The sequence below is a fragment of the Gymnoscopelus microlampas genome, assembly GCF_963454915.1.
Source record: "Gymnoscopelus microlampas genome assembly, chromosome: 22".
Classification (NCBI taxonomy): domain Eukaryota; kingdom Metazoa; phylum Chordata; class Actinopteri; order Myctophiformes; family Myctophidae; genus Gymnoscopelus; species Gymnoscopelus microlampas.
The window spans coordinates 13,352,511-13,373,415 of NC_139959.1; the positions used below are offsets into that span (position 1 = coordinate 13,352,511).

General features: G+C 43.1%; 1 protein-coding gene across 1 annotated transcript in view; it reads right to left on the minus strand.

The window, feature by feature from the left end:
- Positions 1-20,382, minus strand: part of LOC311039127 (transmembrane protease serine 9-like) — a gene marked incomplete at its 5' end in the record, with an annotated part of 30,129 nt that extends 9,747 nt beyond the window's left edge. The window contains 23 exons of the mRNA XM_084048768.1: positions 1,313-1,503; positions 2,141-2,208; positions 4,267-4,391; positions 4,536-4,722; positions 5,614-5,658; positions 6,287-6,439; positions 7,116-7,252; positions 7,877-8,145; positions 8,334-8,529; positions 9,099-9,215; positions 9,435-9,542; positions 10,362-10,469; positions 11,416-11,552; positions 11,764-11,870; positions 12,020-12,123; positions 12,265-12,389; positions 12,980-13,208; positions 14,282-14,317; positions 14,427-14,620; positions 14,965-15,032; positions 15,133-15,263; positions 18,207-18,417; positions 20,311-20,382. Coding sequence (XP_083904894.1) covers positions 1,313-1,503; positions 2,141-2,208; positions 4,267-4,391; positions 4,536-4,722; positions 5,614-5,658; positions 6,287-6,439; positions 7,116-7,252; positions 7,877-8,145; positions 8,334-8,529; positions 9,099-9,215; positions 9,435-9,542; positions 10,362-10,469; positions 11,416-11,552; positions 11,764-11,870; positions 12,020-12,123; positions 12,265-12,389; positions 12,980-13,208; positions 14,282-14,317; positions 14,427-14,620; positions 14,965-15,032; positions 15,133-15,263; positions 18,207-18,417; positions 20,311-20,382 — 3,118 coding nt within the window. The remainder of the gene's footprint in view (positions 1-1,312; positions 1,504-2,140; positions 2,209-4,266; positions 4,392-4,535; positions 4,723-5,613; positions 5,659-6,286; positions 6,440-7,115; positions 7,253-7,876; positions 8,146-8,333; positions 8,530-9,098; positions 9,216-9,434; positions 9,543-10,361; positions 10,470-11,415; positions 11,553-11,763; positions 11,871-12,019; positions 12,124-12,264; positions 12,390-12,979; positions 13,209-14,281; positions 14,318-14,426; positions 14,621-14,964; positions 15,033-15,132; positions 15,264-18,206; positions 18,418-20,310) is intronic.
- Between the last annotated feature and the right edge of the window lie 523 nt (positions 20,383-20,905).

Sequence of the window (20,905 nt, forward strand, 5' to 3'; positions counted from 1 at the left end):
GGCTTTTGTGACTTGATGTTTCTTTGTTATATTTTAATAGTAGTGAACATTTAATTCCTGCGACTTGCATCAGGCACCATTAAAGTCCTCCAGTTTGCTGCTTTTCCTATGTACCCATCACCAGCCTACAACAGTAGGCTATTTTAATGGTGTGCAACAGAGTCAATATTTTTGAAATAATCTTTAGAAAGTATGCTCATAAACATTTGTGACCATAGTCAAATTATGCACACTAGACCATACCCGGTCGACGCATCCGTGGGGGATATTCGCACATGATCTGGCAACCCGGGAGGCAGTTCGTCCCATAGCTGGGCAGCCCCGTAACCATGGCGACAGTGTTTGACACAAAAACGCTAATAAGAAGCTGAGATTTGGTGAAATTGAAAAACGGGCTTCACAGTTAAGTTCAGATGGTAATGGTCAATGGCTGTGTGCAAAATCTGAGCAATTGCTCCAGCCAGTGAGGAGAACCGGGTAGCTTCACCTACCACTACAGAGAGACAAACAGACAGAGGTTACTAGAATTATAGTAGGATTATTATATTTAGATGCTGGGTTCACAGGAACACTTGTAAGTGGACGCTTGTAGAACCTGAAAACCATGCTCAAAATATCCCTTTAATATTTATTTTGAAACTATGATATACCTGTACTTCAACCTGAAATGGCTCTTCATCAGGTCTCTGTGTAATGTGAATATCACTCCAAACCATTACCACTATAATGTAGATCCAATTCAGGCTGAAATGTCATATTATCTTTTGTCATATTAGCCTAGAGCAGTGTTCTCAACCTTTTCAGGCTGTGACCCCCTAAAATAATCATATTTGAACTGGGGACCCCCCACCTTGACAAGCACTTGGAATTGTAGGAGTTGACGCATTACATTTAGTTTGACTCGGTTCCACAGATAAATATTGTGAAAATAGTAGATCTACAAGCTCACACAAAAAATGGTCTCTTTCTTATTTGACAATTTGACCAATGTTTGACTAGTTTTTATAGTATAGTTTGTTGATTACTTTTGATGCAGTAATGGCCTTTTTCTTTCTTTGTTTTTCTTTCTTGAGGCATTAAAAAGGTCTTAAAAGTCCTTAAATTGGCCGGGACTGCTGGCGCAGTGGTCCGTGGACCAGATCCCTACGACCTTTGCTGCGTGTCACTCCCCGTCTCTCTCTCCCCATTTCCTGTCAATCTACTGTATACCATCAATAAAGGCAGAAAAAGCCAAACAAGTATCTTAAAAACAGACCCACAGGTTGAGAACCACTGCCATAGAGTTCTATTTGCAACAAATGGGCCACTCTACCGAGCAAGCTGAGCAGGTCCATGTCTCTGTTCATGTAGTAGCGCTGCTCGTTCCGGCTGTCCAGCAGCTTGTTGGTGCCCGGCAGTCTCCGCTGCAGCCGCCCGGGACCCCGCCTCCGGATCTCCATGGCAACGTTGTCCGGGGCGGAGAATTTACTCCAGTAGAAGACATTGAGGCCCTGCGTTCCTTCACTGTCACACAAAGGGTTTACAATGTTGCTATTCTAAAGGGCCTGTTACACTTGGTTGTACAGCCAGTGTCGCGCACCAAAAATGGCCGATCTACAAGCTCACATGTGTCGCAGCATGACGCATTGTGAGCTTTTTGGTGGCCGGCACCGGTGTGCAACTATAAATGTTCTTAGGGGCGGCCGCTGGCCTATCGGTCCAGGCGCATAACACATATTGGCTCCAATGCAGCCTGACAGCACATCGCGGGTTCGAATCCCGATCCCGACAATCTTTGCTGTGTTTCTCTCTCTCCCAGTTTCCTGTCCATCTCTACTGTATACTACTGTATCAATAAGGCAGAAAAGCCCCAAAAATATATTTAAAAAAAAATATCCTTCCAAGTCAAGTGGATGTGTGATATAGTTATAGTTATCGTTATAGTTATAGTGCTCAGTGTGAACGGCCCTTTAATGTTGACAGAGGAGGACCTGTTGGGCATGCTGTATTGTATCTGGGCTGGGGCGCGTCTTTATGAGCTGAAACTGGATGGTCACACAGTACACCATCCAGTGTTCATAAAAGAAAATAGCATTTTACACTCAGAGTTAAATCTACAGGATTGTGTTTTTGCATATAAAAGTTTTAGAATGTGACTTACCTGAAGGCGATAATTCCTGAGTGTAGATAATAGGAGCTCCACGGGGACGACTCATAGAGTTGTGAGAACTGTTTTTCCAAATGCACAGAGAGAGGACAGAGAGAGGGGGAATCAGTCACACATTGCACATTTTGACACAATGGACGTTACAGTACATCACAACACGGCTTGTGAGGTCACTTCACTGGGAATCGGAAAGTTCCCGGGTTCAATCCCCGGCTCCCCTGGGTTAGTGTTGAAGTGTCGTTGGGCAGGACACTGTGTGCGCGATTTAGTGAATGTAATGCATATTTTAAAGCACTTTGGATAAAGGCACGAATGCACCATTTACCTTTTACTTCACCAGTGTATGACACACAAGCGCACCTGGTGGAGCCCATGGTGGTTGAGTTCTTGTGTATGAGAGAATCCAAATGTGTGTAATATGTGTATGTACAGTATATGTGCGCATGAGAGCGCACACAATAATCCTCTGTGTCCGTTTAACTCAGTGTGTAAAAAAAGGACCCAAATGGTCGGGTCCATTTTTACACTCTCAGAGTTAAACTGATACTGAGGATTTTACCGTATGTGTGTGTGTGTGTGTGCGTGTTGATTTTGAGCAGCACAGAGGTCCTTTGTGTCCCCCTCACCTGCCAGCCTTGTAGAAGCAGACCCTGGGTGGTATGGGCTGCTGGCCCCGGGTTCACCTGCTCTATAATGAACAGATGGCCATGCAGATACTATGACCACCTGACTAGCCCACGACTCACCCACAGGGCTGATTACTAGGAAATTAGAGTAAATTGCCGAAGACCTAACAGGGGGAAATGTTCACCCATTATCAATCAAGCGTGTCCTATGTAATCAACCTGATCAAATATTTCAGTGGTTCTCAACCAGTGGTCCTTCCCCCCCCCTTTTTTTCCACCAGTGGTCCTTGAGGGGGTTCCAGGTGGTCCCCAGCTAAGTGATGGAGAGTTGGTAACCAAATGAACCCTTATACATCTTTAACTCTTGAGAGTGTAAAATGAAACCAAATGGACCATTATGGGTCCATTTGGTTTCATTTTAAGAAACTCAAGAGTTAAATTATTGTTAAACGTCTGCATTACTTAATTTACAATAAGTCTACAATTGTAGACTTTTATTAACAATTATGTTTTAAATAATTGTTATTTTGATCAACGTTTGCCCGTTATCTCTCCTAATGGTACCAACATCAATACATGGATTTGTGGACAAACTCTTATCCAACGACAACAAAATATTCTACGTTTTGGGTTCTGAGAGGCTAAATCTCATCAAACGGTGGTCTATGGCTCAAATTGCCGAATAAATAATGGACCTTGATATGAAAAAGGTTGAAAACCACTAATATAGGTGTAGCTCCTGCCCTGCCCTCCCTTACAAATGCAAGCTCCCCCGTTCCCTTTATTCTCGTTGCCGCCCCGCGGACTCCATCCAGGCCCTTCGTCCCTCTTTCCCCACCCTGCCCTGCTGCTGCCCTGTCTCTCTCAACCCCTGCCTGGAGTTGTGGCTCTTCTCTCTCCCTCTGCATGGAAGGGCACAGAGTGGCTGATTGTGTGAAGGGCGACACAGACAATGTTTTTATTGAGGGGCTGCTCGTCCTCTCACTCTCGCTGCCTGGGCCTTGCTGCCGGGGCTCACAAATGCCAGGCTTGTCTTCGTCCCTGAAAGGGCCCTGTCTCTGGGGGTCCCAGGACTCACGCACACACTGGACCGGGGTCCTGTTACAGCAGCTTTACATTTAACACCACCAGAGAGAGGGAGAGGGAGAGGAGAGAGAGGGAGAGAGAGAGGGAGGGAGAGAGAGAGAGAGAGAGACGCTTCAGTGGAAGAAAGAGGACAGAAAGGAAATGGCCAGGGGGGCCACTAAAAAGAATAAAAATTCAAAGAGAGACACTTGGATGGAGAATAAAGCGCGGGAAGAGGGCTGCCGCGCTTTGCAAATGCGAAAGGTGAAGAAGACAGAAACAAGTAGGTTGCTGTAGGGAGCCAGGTCACAGACGGAGCATCAAGATCAGTTTGAGCCAGGAATAGGAAGGGTCAAGCAGCACTCAAGAATGGCTTTCAGGGAAGACACAGCGAGGCCTGCATCATTACTCGCTTGCTGCTCCACTTACATAATGGTTCAAAGCCTCAGCCTGTCGGCGGAACTCTGGCGAGGTGGAGTTAGCCAGGTCCAATGAGAAGTTCAGGTTGGGGAACTCTAGGCTGCCGCCAAGGTAGAACACTGAGGGAGGCGGAGCTAAAAAAATAAAATAAATTAAAGGGATTTGAGACAGGTGTATGAGGAGGTCAGAATGTTTCAAAACAGATTTTGGTGACTTTTATGGTGAATATGAGGACACAGACTGTTATCTCTGACAAACACAGATAACACTGTACTCACATGTTAAGTAGTGTAGAGTCAGTGCAACTGCAGCAGTGAAAGGGAAGAAGGGCAGGATGCCTAATGTCCACCTCCTCCATGAGCCACAGGGTGGTGCTTGGTCCACCTCAACCTTCTCATCTGCCTGAACCTCAAGCTTCATGGGGTGGCTCTGTAATTGGGTGGGCTCCTTTAAGACCCCCTCTCCCTTCCAGAGACAAGTACATAACTCACACATCATACTACTTGATATATCTATGCTTCTCTTGTGGCTAATTCTTTGGATCTCTTTACAGTGTGACTACAGAACTAGATGAATAAAGAACAAATGTGGAAAGCTAATTGACCTTTGTACAAAAACTAGGCACCGATGTGCATCCTAACGTTGCGCGCATACTTAAGCACCACTGATTTATTGAGAGCAACGGTGAACATCTTTTCGGCTGAAAGGGTCTGCTAAAACATTTAACGGTTTGGCAAAATTCCCCGGGGGGGAACACAAAGCGTGGCAAGAGGGGTCTGCTTTCCCACGGCCTGGCGCTGCGGTGTCAGCACTCAATCAAGTAGCGCACTCTGACATGGACATTCATGAGAAAGAGAACCAGATACCCATAGAGACGGATTTTACAATTAAGATGAGCCATGGCTGAGTGGACTAAGCTGATGAACTGCCGAGATCGTTCAGCCTCCTTCCTCTGATGAGGGGAAATCCTGGTCCATCAAAAACCGAGGGGGAAAAACACTTTACAAATACACCTTTTAAAATGATATAACCAAACCTGGCATTAACATAATATATTACTTGCAAAATGAGTGATGGTCTGTTTTGCTTCATTTTCTCTTTGTCCTGGGATCAGACAGATGAAAAAAAGCGATAAGCTACTGAAGCCATGTCTCTTACCTGCAGGCTGGCAGCAGAACAACTATGTCCATGGCCACAGACGCTGTAAACTTCGCAGGTTTTGCTTTTGGGGAGAGTCCGCATGGCACCGTCCCGTTAAGCTCCGGAGAGGCGATATACAACAATACTTCAGGCATAGAAATGATGGAGAGAGGAAACCCCTGCTATCGCTTCTTTGAAAAAGTGCAGAAACCCGACCTGAGCGGCTCGGATGCGGCGGGCATTCACTGCACTGCCGTATACCTGGACGGCAGGTGTCACACGGAGCCCCACAATGCAGTGCGGGACAATGGGTCCACTATGAAAGTGTACAATCCACACAACCATCCGTGCGACAGATATTGTGGGCAAACGTCCTCGTTGTGTATGTGGAGGGAAGTTGGTTGGACAAAAGAATGTTTTGAGAGGAACGTGTGCAAGGCATTAGGATAATAGGAACTTGGCTGACATGCCCTTGGATCTTCCACAGGGGCGCAACACAAGACAGAAGCTACAATTACTAGACTGGCAATAAGCGTAACATTTTTTTGTGGATGATAAAGGAGATAAAATGGTCTTATTGGCATGGTCTCAGTCATGGGAGAGAAAACAGAAGTAAAGTGGCATTGCATTGGAGCATGGTATTTTAGAATTTAAATCCTTCATGTCACTTTTTATTTTTTCGATCAGGTTTTATTTTTTTTGCATCAAGATCTCAAACTACTTTACATTTTTCATCTGATCTGCAGTTATAATACAATAATGATAAAAACTTTGTGCACAGTGTGCAAAAGTAACCCAACAATGCTTTTATGAGAGTCTGTGATCAACAGTACACCTGTTGACAAGTGTGTGAATGGGATGAAATACTGGAGGTCGCATGTCAGGTGACATGATTGTGGATCCAGGACGTGAACTTGCTGACCTTGGTGTAGACCCCCGGCAGGTTAGGTCTGCCACAGCCCGCCCCCCAACTAACAATGCCAATCAGGAACCAGCGTCCCTCGCCTGGCGCCCGGCATGACAATGGACCCCCCGAGTCTCCCTGGGAAGGCACAGACACACATACACACATTTAAGCTTTTGTGCAGGTCAGGGTAAACTGATGGTACATCTTATAATCTCTTTACACAAATAATTTTGCCTGCATATATGTAAAGTAGGTAGACATGAATGGCTCTTTTTGACTACAAGAACTAAGTGAACAGTGCCGTGCGGTGAAACGTATTTCACAGGTTCTGGATTTGTTTCCACACACTGCAGCTCAGTTTCAGATACGGTTCTCATAACTTAATTTGGGCCCTGCTCAGGAGGTAGAACTAACCCTTCTCTTTTTGAAAGAACTACATTTAACTCATTTTTTTCTGAAAAACGTATGTTTCTATATCAGTGGTGCTCAAACCTTTTCATGTCAAGGACCCCCAAAATTATATGTACAGTATTTGGCCGCCGTCCCCATCTCAAAATATTTAGTTCCAGGGACCCCCAGAAGCAAAGATTTGAGTTAAAAATCTTCGCTTTAGAAAAATAAATATATATATATATTCAAAGATTTGCACAAATGTTCCAGATTTTTCAAAAATAGCAGATCTACATGCTCATAGCCCTGCACGAAGTGACGCGCTATGAGCTTGTATATCTGCTATTTTTGAATAACCAAAGTATAAAATAATGGTTAAGGGTTAAAACACATGATTAGTCTGATGTAGTTGCACTCCTACCCTACAGGCGTCTTGCTCTCCTGTGGGGACCCCGGCACACAACATACGCGGTGAGATTGGGCCGTACCTCTTCTTACATTCACTCTGGCTCAGTATGGACACCTCTGCTTTCTGGAGCACTGTAGGCAGGACTTTGTCTGTGGGAGTGGAGGAGAGCGGACATAATGTTCGAAGGATTACCCTGAAAAAGAACGGCTTGACCTGTAGACTTACTGTATATTCCTGAATATGCCCATCTGATTGCTTTTGCTATTCTTTGTCTTTCTCTGGAATGGAAAAAGGATTACTGTTGTTCAGGCCCCAAGTGAAGCATAATGCACCCATTACGTTCATGTTTTGTGGTTATTAATTTTCATATCGTTGCAGTTGGGTGGAAACCTTGTATGTAAAACCTTTACTTTTCAGGAAATGGAAAAAAGTGTTCCAATGCATCCAATGTAATCACACATACTGTAGTCACAAGATCTTGTTAATAGTCATTGATTAGATATTTAGAAAACCCACACTGACTTTCAGTTTCACTTTAAAACATCAAAAAGAGCAAAAGTAGCTGATCTGCAAGCTCACAATGTGATGCGTTGTGAGCATGGATCGGCTATTTTAGCTCTTTTTGTTTGACAAATTTACAAAAGAACATAAACAGTTGAAATATGGAGATACAAGGTTTCTGCCCTACAGCGACGATAATGTAAGTCCAAGGAAGACATTAAAACATCTCCAGTTCTAAAATCCATTAAACCCTATCCCGGGTATTGCCTTACCCTCCTCAGAGCGATAGCCCCAGCCAGTGACCCAGCAGTGGTGTTTCTCGGTGAGGATCTGGGAGCGGGCAGGGAGGCACACAGGTTGCACCAGGGGGCTAAGAGAAGCAGGCCAGGGCTTCTTCAGCTGCAGCAGGGCCACGTCATAGTCAAACGTGCGTGCATTGTAATATTCGTGCACCACAATGCGACGGATTTCTGCCACAAACTTGGCGCTGCCCTGCGCCACCATTCCAAGGTGGGCGGTCCATGGCCGTGGGTCTGACAGCCTGGCAGAGTGAGAATTAATGTGTTAACTTAATTATTGTTATAAATCAGTATGAATATTTATGAGTGCTTACAGTATAACTATAATTTTACAATGTTATAAGCAGATTGTAATGCATTTATACTGTAGATAGATTATGTGGGCTTCATGAGAAAACTTTCAGATCATCAGTTGTGAGCATCAACCCACCTGTCCTTGCTGAAGCAGTGGGCAGCAGAGATCAGCCAATCAGAAGAGATGACAGAGGCCCCGCAGTACAGATGACCAGAGAAGTGGAGGCTGACCTGCCATGGCCACTCCCCCTCCACAGCGCTGGCACCGCCCACAATCCGCTCGAGCTCTGTTGATGAGCTCACCTTCTTCACCGGAGATGGATGGCCACAGGCTACAGGACATGCAATGATGGATGGAAGGATTTGGTCATACAGTAATGGATCGGAGTGTGTGTGTGTGTGCGTATTACATTCCAAGTTCATGTTCAACACTTTATTGTGCTTAACCACTGGAATCCCTGGCTGGCATCCCTATTTTTGGGCATGTCACAATAGGCAAAAACAAATCCTAAAATGTCAATAATAGCAAACAGTGTGTGTGTGTGTTTGTGTGTGTATATAAGCACAGTAACAGTCAATGATCGAAGACAAGACTTTTCCCACCACCTTGAGATGGACAAATAATAAAGAGAGAGAGAGAGAGAGAGAGAGAGAGAGAGAGAGAGAGAGAGAGAGAGAGAGAGAGAGAGAGAGAGAGAGAGAGAGAGAGATTACAGAACATAGAACTCACAGCCTCCTTAACCTATTAAAACCGGTAAAGAATCTGTATCATTTTAGATTCTTGCGTTAAAATAGCTGCAAGCTTGTACATCTGCTATTTTTGAAAAATCTTGAAAGTGTGAGAACTACTGATTTAGAAGGCATTTGTAGAATCGGTGTGTGTGTGTGTGTGTGTACTCACCACAGTCCTTCTCGTCGCTGTTGTCCAGACAGTCGGGTACATCGTCACACTTTGCATTTTTCTTCAGGATGCAGGCCCCACTGTTGCACTGGTATTTGATTGCAGAGCACGTGGTCTCTGACAAATACATGTAGGACACATTAACATGATTAGTATTTAGTCAGCACCAGGGCGCGCGTGCGCACACACACACACACACACACACACACACACACACACACACACACACACACACACACACACACACACACACACACACACACACAGATTCTACAAATGCCTTCTAAATCAGTCACACACAAGATTCAGCAGTGACGTGAGAAAATAGCTCCATACCCTGACTGCAGTTGACTTCATCTCTCCCGTCATTGCAGTCTCTCTCTCCGTTGCAGACATAAAAAGGGTGCAGGGGCATATTTCCACCGCAGTTCTTTGAAGGCTTTGCTGGAAAGGTACACAGTGAAATTTAGAGTGTTACGTTATATGGGTCCCTTTTTACACTCTAAAATTGACTGGATTTTACTCTGTATCCAACAAACATAACTGTACATATATGGCAAAATGGTAAAAACATAATTATCAACATAGTACAGTTTTAACTGCTTTTGTAAGATAAAATAGTCGAGTGGTTCTCAAACATTTTCATGTCTACAGTAGGACCCCATTTTCAGTTCCTACAGTAGGAATATTCCTACAGTAGGAATATTAGATCACGGACTCCCATCTGAAAATATTTTGTGCCAGGGACCCCCATAAAAGAAGAGATTTGTCAAGTGTTTCCCAAAAATATTTTTGAATACCTGAAATATAAAATAAACTGTTCCTCATTTTGCTGGGGACTCACTGGAATCCCCTCAAGGACCCCTGGGAGTCCCCGGACCCCACTGTGAGAAGCGCCTTTTCATCATATTGGTGTTTTGTCATATTGACTATTAAATAGTCAATATGACAAAACACCAATATAATGAAAATGAAACAACTGCTCAGATATCCCATTAAGACCTGGAACGCATCTGTGTCACTTTAGATTTCTTTGGCTATTCAAAAAAAGCAGATATACAAGCTCATAGCGCGGCACCGAGTGCCGCGCTATGAGCTTGTAGATCTGCTATTTTTGAAAAATCTTGAAAAAATATTTTTCGATGTTTTTCAAAAAAATGTTTTTTAAACAGGGTTTAGATTTTTTTTAAAGAATCGCCTTAATGGGATATAAACCCCTACAGATAACGATCATTTGTATGCTGTATGTAAGTATTTGCGTACAGCAGAAGATTTCATCACTCTCATCCAGACAGTCATCCAGGCCGTCACAGCGGCGGCTCTTCTCCACGCACAGCCCAGAGGTGCACAGGAAGTAGCCCTCCGGACAGGCTGTGGAAGACAGGGACAGGAGGAGAGGTTAACACAGTTCAACACAGATTTGGCTCAAACAAGGGGTTAAATTTGTTCTACTGCTATGCCACCAAAATGTGGAATGCCCTACCAACAGTCATAAAAAAGTGTGAATCCTTACTCTCCTTCAAAACCACTCTAAAAGAGCACTTACAGGTGGCTGCAATTTGGAACTGGCCACTGTAAAACAAATTCAAGCCTATCACCAGAAATGCCCCCCCCCCACCCAGAACTGTTTACTGTACATATTTTTCTTTTTTGATTACAACTCCTTTTTATGATGTTTTTGCATAGTATTGTATATTTGCCTGTCACTAAATGTTTCTATGAATTGAATACACAGGACCACAATGGAAACAAGCCATAATGCTTTCTTGGGTTCAATCCTTTTAGCATTGTATTTGTGTTAAACTGTACTTTATGTGCTTTTTTTTGCAAACTGTTAATAAAGTATTCAATCAATCAATCAAGGGGATTTAGGGCAGTGTGATAGGGGACATATCTAAAAAATAGAGGATCTACAAGCTCATGCGCTTGTAGATAAATAGCCTATTAGGGTTAAAGTGGTTAAACTGATTTTAATGCTATATTAACTAATTGTGCTGGGGACCCCCTGGAACCCCCTGTCAAGGACCCCACTTTTGAGAACCACTGACTTACAGTAGATGGTTTTCTGTGTGACCTTCACCGAAATACATCAATCCTCCCCATTACTGCCCCACTGATGTGATTGATTGATTGATTGATTGATGTACTTTATTTAGTAAGACATGAGAACAACAGTACATGGAAGTACAAATTCACAATACGAGGTCTACTAAACTGGAAGACTCATAAAAGCACTGAGCTTGTTTCAAATGAGTTCCCCATGCACACAAATCATGGTGTATTATACAAGCCTCGCTCTAGTTGTTGCACGACATACGCTGGCTGATGTTGAAGCTGCTGTAGGAAGCCTGGAAGGGCTGGTCAGAGCCCCGGGAGCTGCAGCGGAACTCCACCTCAGGGTTGTGGTCGGCGATCCGGAACACCGTGGCGTGGCCCACGTAGCTGCCACAGAATCTATGGCAGGAAATGAGCCATCAACAAACCATCGACTCAAAGCGGGCTGTCAGCGGATGTTGATATGGAACTTACTGCCGTGTGTGCACACGCATACATAAACAATACATGTTGATACCGTGACACATACTGTAGTGCCTATGTGCGCATCATGCGTGCATGCGTGCATGCACGCACACGGAAACAAAATGCTCAACACTTGCACACGTACATGATTTCGTTGACCTTCCACCAGCCGTGTTCACAGCCTTTCATGTCCTTTGGTTTCAGCACATAGTTCTGGAACCTCAGTGCAACTCCTAAACCAGGGTTAGGGGTCTGTAGTAGAATAACAGAACCTCAGTCAGTAAGAGCCTTTATGTCAAATCAGTAATCACAAGTATATACCATTATACAAAAGGTTTGTGTGTGTGTGCGTGTGCGTGCGCGTGTGTGTGTGTGTGTGTGTTTGTGAATTTGCACACTACCTGAAAAATCCAGATGCAGAGACACCGAGGAGGAAGCATGCTAGGGTGGAAGGGGCTATAGAGCTGACCTATGAAGGGCTGGGTCTCAATGTGAGACACACCCACTGTGGGACAGACAGAGAAACGGACGCGGAGGATTGATTGTCACTGAGGGTTCTGTTCACATCCAGGTCTCATGTTTAGTTAATCATTACGATCCTTGTAAGTTACCCAGCACCTTTAAGTCAACTATTAAAATGACTCACTTTCCTCAGAGATGCCGGAAAAGTGGCCTCTGAAGCTCTTGTCACCGTGGGTCATTCTGAATGACAGCAGCATGACATTGGAGGTGGACACCAGAGACAAAGGGCTCGACACTGGCACACACACCCTGCACAGTACAGATATACTTATGAAGGACATTTAACAACATCAGTATCATCTCACACAAGCAGCATACGTTATACTTGTTGTGTTGCTGTCACCTTTAAGCCCTAACCCTAACCCTAACCTTTAAGCCCAGTCCACACCAATGATTTGTGATGCAACGAAACCGCAGCGAGAGAAATTGTAGCGGTCTGAATTGCTCCGTTGCAGGTCGGCGCAGTTTGGGTATTCGGTTGCAAGTGGTTGCAAGTTGCATCTCGTTGCATTGCGAATGATTGGTGTGGACTGGGCTTCACTCTCAAATCTATATTTTACAATTATGTATGTTCAAAAATGATACAATATTTGGCAAGAAATTGTAAAATATGTTTTGTAAACTTAAATAAATCAGTGACCAAAGTTCAATTCCTTGCAAATTTTTAAAGTATTTTTTAAAAAAAAGTATTTTAAAACTTCTAGAGAAGAATAACTTGACTGAGGGACATTCTGTGATGAAAAGCTCGCTGTCAAGCAATAAAAAGCTTCTTGAAAATAACAAAATATGATCTCTCAGAGCTTAAACTGATTTTGGACTCGCCTACGTCACTGACTCACCTGTGGAGAGTGCGCCCCCTCATGGGCAGCAGTGCGTCATACACGGTGAGGCCATCGCTCACACAGTCACTGGGCTCAATCAGAAAAGAGTTGATGGTCAGGCGGATCAGAGAACCAGGGATGGACGTCAGCTTGACATGGCAGCTCACGCCGCTCCAAGATGAGTAGACATTTAACGGGACATTCAATCCGGGAAGGTTGGCATACAGTTTATCAACACACTGTGAGCCTGGATGGAGGAGAAATAACATAAGGTCACCAGTACATAGGTACTGGAACCTCAGTGCAACTCCTAAGCCATGGTTATGGATCTGTAGCAATAACAGAACCTCAGTCAGAAAGAGCCATTATGTCAAATCACAACTAACTATTTTATAACATTATACTGGGCAAACGGTTTGTGTGTATTCAATAGGTGTATATTTGAAATAGGCTTAAGTAGTTCATTCTTTTTCCCTTCCTAGAAATGTAGTGCAGTCAAAAGAAACTAAAGTACATTATTTGTCTTTGAAAGTGGAGTGAAAGTATCCACAATTACAAAAAATAATACTCAAGTAAAATACAAATACTCAGAGATTTTACTTAAGTACAGTACTCAAGTAAATGTACTTTGTTACTGTTCTGCTCTGAAGGTCACTCATGCACACTCCAATAGATTTTTCAATACACAGGTTCTGATGTGTTACTACAGTATAATACAAAACGTCTTGAATGCTGGAGGAAAGCGGGGCAGACTGAGACTGGGTAAACCATAAACAAACACCTCCCTGTACACATGATACACAGGGCTTAGATCTAACATACCCCTTGAAGATGCCACAAAAAACTCTGACCTGATATAGGAATGACACCCAAAAGAGAAATATGACACTATGTATGTTGCAATTTGTGTTCATCACTTGATTCAGAGTGCCGTTTCAGAGCGTTGTAAATGACAACATACAGTACTGTATAATCAACAGACGTTTCCACTACAGACACAATATAGGCCAGTGGTTCTCAAACGTTTTCATGTCAACTTAAATACAAATTAATATGTATTTGGCCACGGACGCCCATCTCAAAAGATTTTGTGCCCATACAAGATTGGTGTTAAAATATTCCAATTTGTTTTCAAATTGCCAATGTATATAGGGTTAAAGTGATTTTGATGCTATGGAGTTAACTAATTTAACTAGGAAACCCCATGAACCCTGTCAAGGATGCCTGGGGGTCCCGGACCTCAATTTGATAACCACTGAACAGTAGGCTACATAGCTCTCATCACGCTTTATTGAGTGTCTATTAAGTACATGAACTCACCTGCTGCTGTTGATGAGTAATCTGACCGCTGAGCAGCTGAGGGGAACACAATAGTCCGTCACTCTGAGTACACACTGACCACTGACAAAACACATTTCCACACACACACACACACACACACACACACACACACACACACACATACCATTGACAAGGATGGAGTCGATATCAACTGGAAGGCCCAGCAGGTCTCCTACAGATGTCCTGTTCTTTATGCTGGTGTGGACAGAGTCTCTAAGGATTGCTCCCACGCAGTCTTCACACATTGCTGGGCTCTTCAGACGAGGAACCACAAACACCATCCAGAAATGGACCAGCACTCCACCTTTATTGTTGTTACTGGGCAAAAATGGCACGAAATGCTTTAAAGCAGTGATTCTCAATCGTTGTCAGTTCAAGCACCCCAGTCTGATATGCATTATTAGGCCAAGGACCCCCATTGAAACAATTATTATTTTTAATAATAAGCCAGGTAGAAGACGTGTCCGAGACTATGTTTTCGCCCCTATCCGTCTGTGTGTCTGTCCGTCCGTCTGTGTGCAGCTAATCTCCGGCACCGTTGGACTGATTGGCATGAAACTTTGCACACACACTTCTTGGAGGCCAAGTAAAAAACACAGAGGTGTGAAATGCACAAATAACAAACTATGTTATTTATTTTGCTATACTACAGACCACTGTACCTGAGGTCAGCAATGACAGCATGCTTGTAGAGTTTGGCCACGGTTGACATTCTGTACACGTTGCTCACCTGTGTCACACCAACAAACAACATTACAAATGATAAGTAACACCACCGGTCATATTAAAAATGATAAACACACAATCATAAGCATTGAACTCTTACATACCACATGTTGTATCTTGTTGGCCATGAATACAAACTCCTGGGAGTCTGCCTGGCGGTACTCTGGGATAAATTCCACGTTGGCCACCCGGAACATCCCAGCAAAATAGGTGGAGCTGTTGCTTTCTCTGCGAACTGAATGAATCACATCAAATGATGACTGATTGATTGATTGATGTACTTTATTTAGTAAGACACGAGAACAACAGTACATGGAAGTACAACAGTACAACAGCCTGCAACCTTGCAGTTGCAGGCTTATGCAAAGCCTAAAATGTAATTTAGATAGCATGTTAAGGTAGACAAGATGCCAGGTTCATTTGTAGACCTGGCATCCTATAGTGTGTATAGTTTCAATGTACAGATTACTGATGTTTTGATATTATGCCGTTTAGACTGATTATATGTTCTTGGTTTACCTATGATCCTAGATTACTATTTCTATGCATTTGACGTAATACATTATGTTTACCTTGATTACTGTAAATCACTCTGGAAGTCTGGATTAAGAGCGTCTGCTAAATGCCTAAATTGTAAATAGTATGAGTATGCACAAAGGAAAAGCTCATCAACTGTACAGTTAGCATGTGTTATGCTTGTTGAATTCTACTGACCTAGTATCCAACTAGAGACCCATAGCTGTCTTCCTCATAGTCAAATAACTGATTCATCGGTCCGTTTTCTTAGTCGATCAAGAGTTTGTTAGTCATGTTTTTTTCCATGCTGGATTAATTATTTCTTGATAAATGATGAGCACATCTCTGGTAAACTCTATAACCATTTAATTGTACCAGTATATAGACCAATAGCCAGTAACTAGTAGCAATTGTGAAATCAGCATTAGAATGATCAGTTCTGAACCTCACCACCAACCTTAAAAAGGCTGGACTCTGCATGATTGTATGTGTGGCAAACACAATTTTATAGATTTGTTGATTAAATCAACACTTCAAGTCAAGTGTTTTTATTGAATAGTTGTGCATCTCAACTTCTGTGCCTTGTTTATGGTAATGTCGTAACTATATACAGTCTCCCCTCATTTATTTTTCTGTCACCGAGCTGTAATTCTAATATGCACTGTATATTCTTATTTTTTATGTCTAATGTGTACAGATACGCATACAGTGTATCTCTGTCTATCTTTTTTTTTTAGCCGCATGCTGAAAAGCATAGCGGCTCTATATTCAGTCTGACTCTAACCCGACAGATTTCCGACATGTATTCATGTTTGCAACACTTTTTTTGCGTGATTGGCTGTCGTTTAAGCCAATGGGATACTCGTCCTCCCAAGCTATGGGACTAGACACGCCTCTCTCAGTGGATTCGTCTGAGCGCTAGCCGAATTTGGCTAATAGTTAGCTTGTATGCTTGTATGATGTTACTAACTGTTTTTAGCCAAACGCGGTAATGTCCACTCTCCATTAGTTCTCGACGCAAGTTGCGTTATTAATCCCGTAATTTTCATGTATTGTACATCCCAAAATCAAATGTATGAACCATGTGAGAGAGAGTAAAAAAAAAAGCGATTCTGGGCGAGGTAAACAGAACACTCGCCCCAAAACACACTCACCCCCATTCATTTCGCGGACAGAGGCCACCGGATTAGACCCGGGCGAGTGTGTTTGGGGACGAGCGTTCTTGTAATCCATTTCCGCATATGTAGCCATGGTTCACATTCATGTTTCAGGGCTACTGCCTACCGCATGATGCATCCATATCAAGGGCCCTTTTAATACAAAAACCCACGGCAATTTCGGTCTACAGTACACCAGCCTTAAACAATAGTGTACATTCAGTGGTCAGGTTCGTTCAGAAATCAATTGAAGAACGCAGGAGCGAGTTTTCCATATATAGCAAGCCACGCGCGAGAACGTGCATACACGCAGTACACTACACATGTGTCGTTGTTGACGTTTTCAGATGGTTTTAATTTGAAGGTATAACAGGCTGTTCAATGTGTTTTTGTGAGTTACGATAACTGACCGGCGTGCTCTATGCCGTCGTGTTGTGTTAAGTTACACAAGTGGCAGAAACGGTGCTTTCTGATTTTCACAATACAATGTAATCCACCCGCGTTTAGTTCAGTATTATAAAAGTATTCACCCAACGCGTGTAAACTTAAGCTAATAGGTTAACAACAGTCTCGAGTCGGTCTCAAACAGTCAGGGGGGGGGAGGGGGGAGACAAAGACTCGGTCGAGAGAGGCAGAGAAATGCAGACGATGCATCTCATTGCACAGAGGTGCGTGAGCAAGATAAGGATTTAACTTCATTTAAATCAGCACAGTGTAAGCACAGTGTAAGTTAATGTCCGCTGCCGTCAGCGCCATCTTCATAATAGATAAATATATATTCAGAACAGAATAATAATATTAAAAATATTTAATAAAACCAAAAATCGAAAATCTTCTTTTCTTTTTTTTCGGGTTTTGGGCCTAACATGATGGAAATAGTCGGGTTCGGGCCGAGCCCCGGGCCGGCCCAGTCGGGCCCAGTTAGGGCCGAGCCTTCATTTTCAGGCCCGTTGAGAACTCTATAAATGATTAGTAGCCTTAAAGCTACTATTTCAATACTATTATTATTTTGCCTATACTGTGTGGCTCGCAGTGCATCACTCTGATTGCATCTTTCATTCATTCTGCAACGTGTTAATTGTCCATCACCTGACAACCATTAGCTGTCTTTTGTCATCTTCATTTCTTTATAGTTAAATGTTGTGTTGTTGACAAGATTGGGGCCAAAAAAGCCTGCCGCATGCGGCTTTATCATGACTTGTCATTCTTGTTTTCATGTCAAAAGACCATTTGTTGCCGAGCTGTTTGTGTGTGTGTCAAAAATGTAAAACTCAATATATTTATCAACTAACCAATTAGTCGACAAATTCCTATGATTATTAGTCAACTAAGAACTTGTTTAGTCAAGGATAGCCCTATCCTGCTGTCATATTTTGGAGTACAGATCAGTGATATGCAAGTTAAATGTAATGGTTCAGCACTGAGAATTACATCAAACAGGAGGGGGATTGATTTACACCAACAAAAACAGAAAAAAGCCTTGTATCTGCATCACACCCACTTACAAATGAAAACCCACAGCAGGGACCACACGACGACCACCACCACAAACACCACCGCTGCAACGTAGATAGCAATGTGCGGGACGCTCAGCAGACGGTTCCACAGTGCCTTGACTTTACTGGACTTCCACCTGTTTCTGGCCCTGTTGTACTTGCTGCATAGCTTCTCCAGAGTGTGGTCCACGGTGGCCACCTCCACAGACACATCTGCAACCTGCAGGAAAAGCATGGTCATGACATGCTCCGACATGAAGCTACTTAATGTAGCACTCAATTTCCTTTGACCTTTGAAGTAGTCAGTTCAATCGGCAAAGCTTCTAAATGGGATGTGGTTTATGGTGCTGAAGTGACATGGGATGAATTATGTCTCTGTACTGCAGGTCCCCAGCCATGCATATCAAATCCCCGGGGACTGTTATGTGGACAATAAGACCTCCAGACCCCGATGCTGAAATGAATGAAACGGCCTCCCTTTACCATTTACTGCTCAGTTTTTTAAATGTAATAACTAAGATAATGTCTCACTCTCATAACAAAAATGCTTGGAGTGACTGTTGATGATGGTGATGATTAGTGCACCATGCCTTGGTTAGGCTGTATGAATCCCACCACAAGACAAGACATATCTCTCTCTGACTGGATTTAGTCATGTCTCAGTGAGGAAATAATGCTAAAGGAAATATACTGGTTGTTACGTACGTACGTACGTAATTTATACATCCCGAGGGGAAATTAAGGCGTTCACATAAAGGCCACACTGTGGGGATTCAGTGGCGATGCAAAGAGGAGAGAGGAGTTATAATAAAGTGTATGACTCTCAGTGGCACTCCACATGTGTGTAATGATTGATTTTTACCCACTTTATGATACTTACAGGGAGTCACTGAGGTCATAAACTGTAATGAAGGCACCAGTGGCACAGACCTCGTTGCCTAATCACTCTTCCTTATCTGTGTCAGCTAGTGTACCTTTACAGTGGAATGGCAGATATGCTAATCAACTTCAATTGTCTCCAAGTGAATCACAGACTTGGGTGACCAAAAGGCCTACAGACATTTACATAGGTGTTCTGTTGTGGGCTGCATCGCTGGGTCAAAATGAAGTCTCGAACCTCAATGGGCTTTCTCCTTGTTAAATACATGGTAGGGAAGTCTATTGGAAATCATAGACTGCAATGATTTGACAACAACACTTGTTCATCCATCAAAATAATTTGGCACACTGGAGTAAGACATTTGTTTGCCAACTCTCTGGTCATGCCTTTTTGTAGAAGGGACAGTCTGAGGGCAACAGTAACTCCACCAGATCCAGCGCTCACTCATTGAGTTACCCCGTTACACATATATTATTCATGGAGTGTCATCCCATACCTCGCAAGTGCCACTTAGTCCACTGAGATAGTGGGGTATAGATTCACGTTGGAAATTAAAATAGGCTATTAATTAATGAAGCAAATCAGACCAAAATCATGCCCGATTTCTGTATCACTGTAGATTTGGAATCGCCATTCAAACCTCAAGTCTCACTATTTATGATAAAGGATCAACAAAGAAAACTAGCACTTTCAACAGCGAAAATGCCTTCGAATTACACAATTCTCATCATGGTACAGGCTGCTTTTGTACAAGAGTTTTATACAGTACAGTAGCCTGGGTGTGAATCTCGCTTAATAGTCTTCTGGAGAGCAGACACCATGGCCAACAGTAGTTTTTAAAACCATCTCTCATGAAAGGTGGTTTTAAAAAACATGCTGGATCTGGTGGAGTTACTGTTGCTCTCAGATTGTCCCTTCAACAAGAAGGAATGACCAGTTTTTATGAGGGCATTGTTTAAATTGCAATTGAATGATATTAGCCTCATTATCATAAAAACAAATGTAAGAAAAACATGCATTCCAGCTGGTATTTGCTCTCGGAGCATCAGCTCTGTTGGAGACAAAAACAACCTATAGGCTAAGCCTTTATTCAGTACTTCATCATACGTAGGAAGGTCGGTGTTGCAAGCAAAAATGTCATTTCGAGATTGTAAACTGCCATTTTCGTATGACGGCATCATACCCATTTGCTCAAAATAAGGACGCAAGGGTCAAAGTGGTAATATTACTTACACTGGCAGCATCCAGTTGAGAGGCATCCCCATCTCTTGTTGGCTGCTGGTTCTCCACACACTCTGTGCCCATGACACAGGCGCACAGACATGCCGTCACTTCTTTGACATCTGTCTCCTCACTTCAGGTGGTCAACAGCTATAGCCATTCTCATCCTTTCTCTCAGATCAAAAACGTGTACATAATAAGACAGGGCTCAAGAAATCGGTATCTGTGCGTAGCAGTGAGTGCAGGTAGTGTATGGCTGAGATACCTTTGCAGCCCAGGCAACAGGTGTGTGTGAAACCAGATCCTTTCGCTCAGATGAGCTGTGGGAACAGAGTCGACCTCGGTGAAGTAACACACCTCCTTCAGTCCTGTGGCTAAGGTTTCATTCATTAAAAAACATTTTCTCATTTGTCAATCTGAATCAGGCTAGAAATCAGGCTATTCAATTGGACAGTTTGACAAGAGGAAAGGTGCATCCACACCAAAGAAACCAATTAGCCTTTTCCAACACGTGACTGACCATTTGAAATGTGACTTAGTTTCAGCGATAAAGTTCGTGATTGAGGCGAATTCCATGCCAAGACAATACATTTTAACAAAACCACTA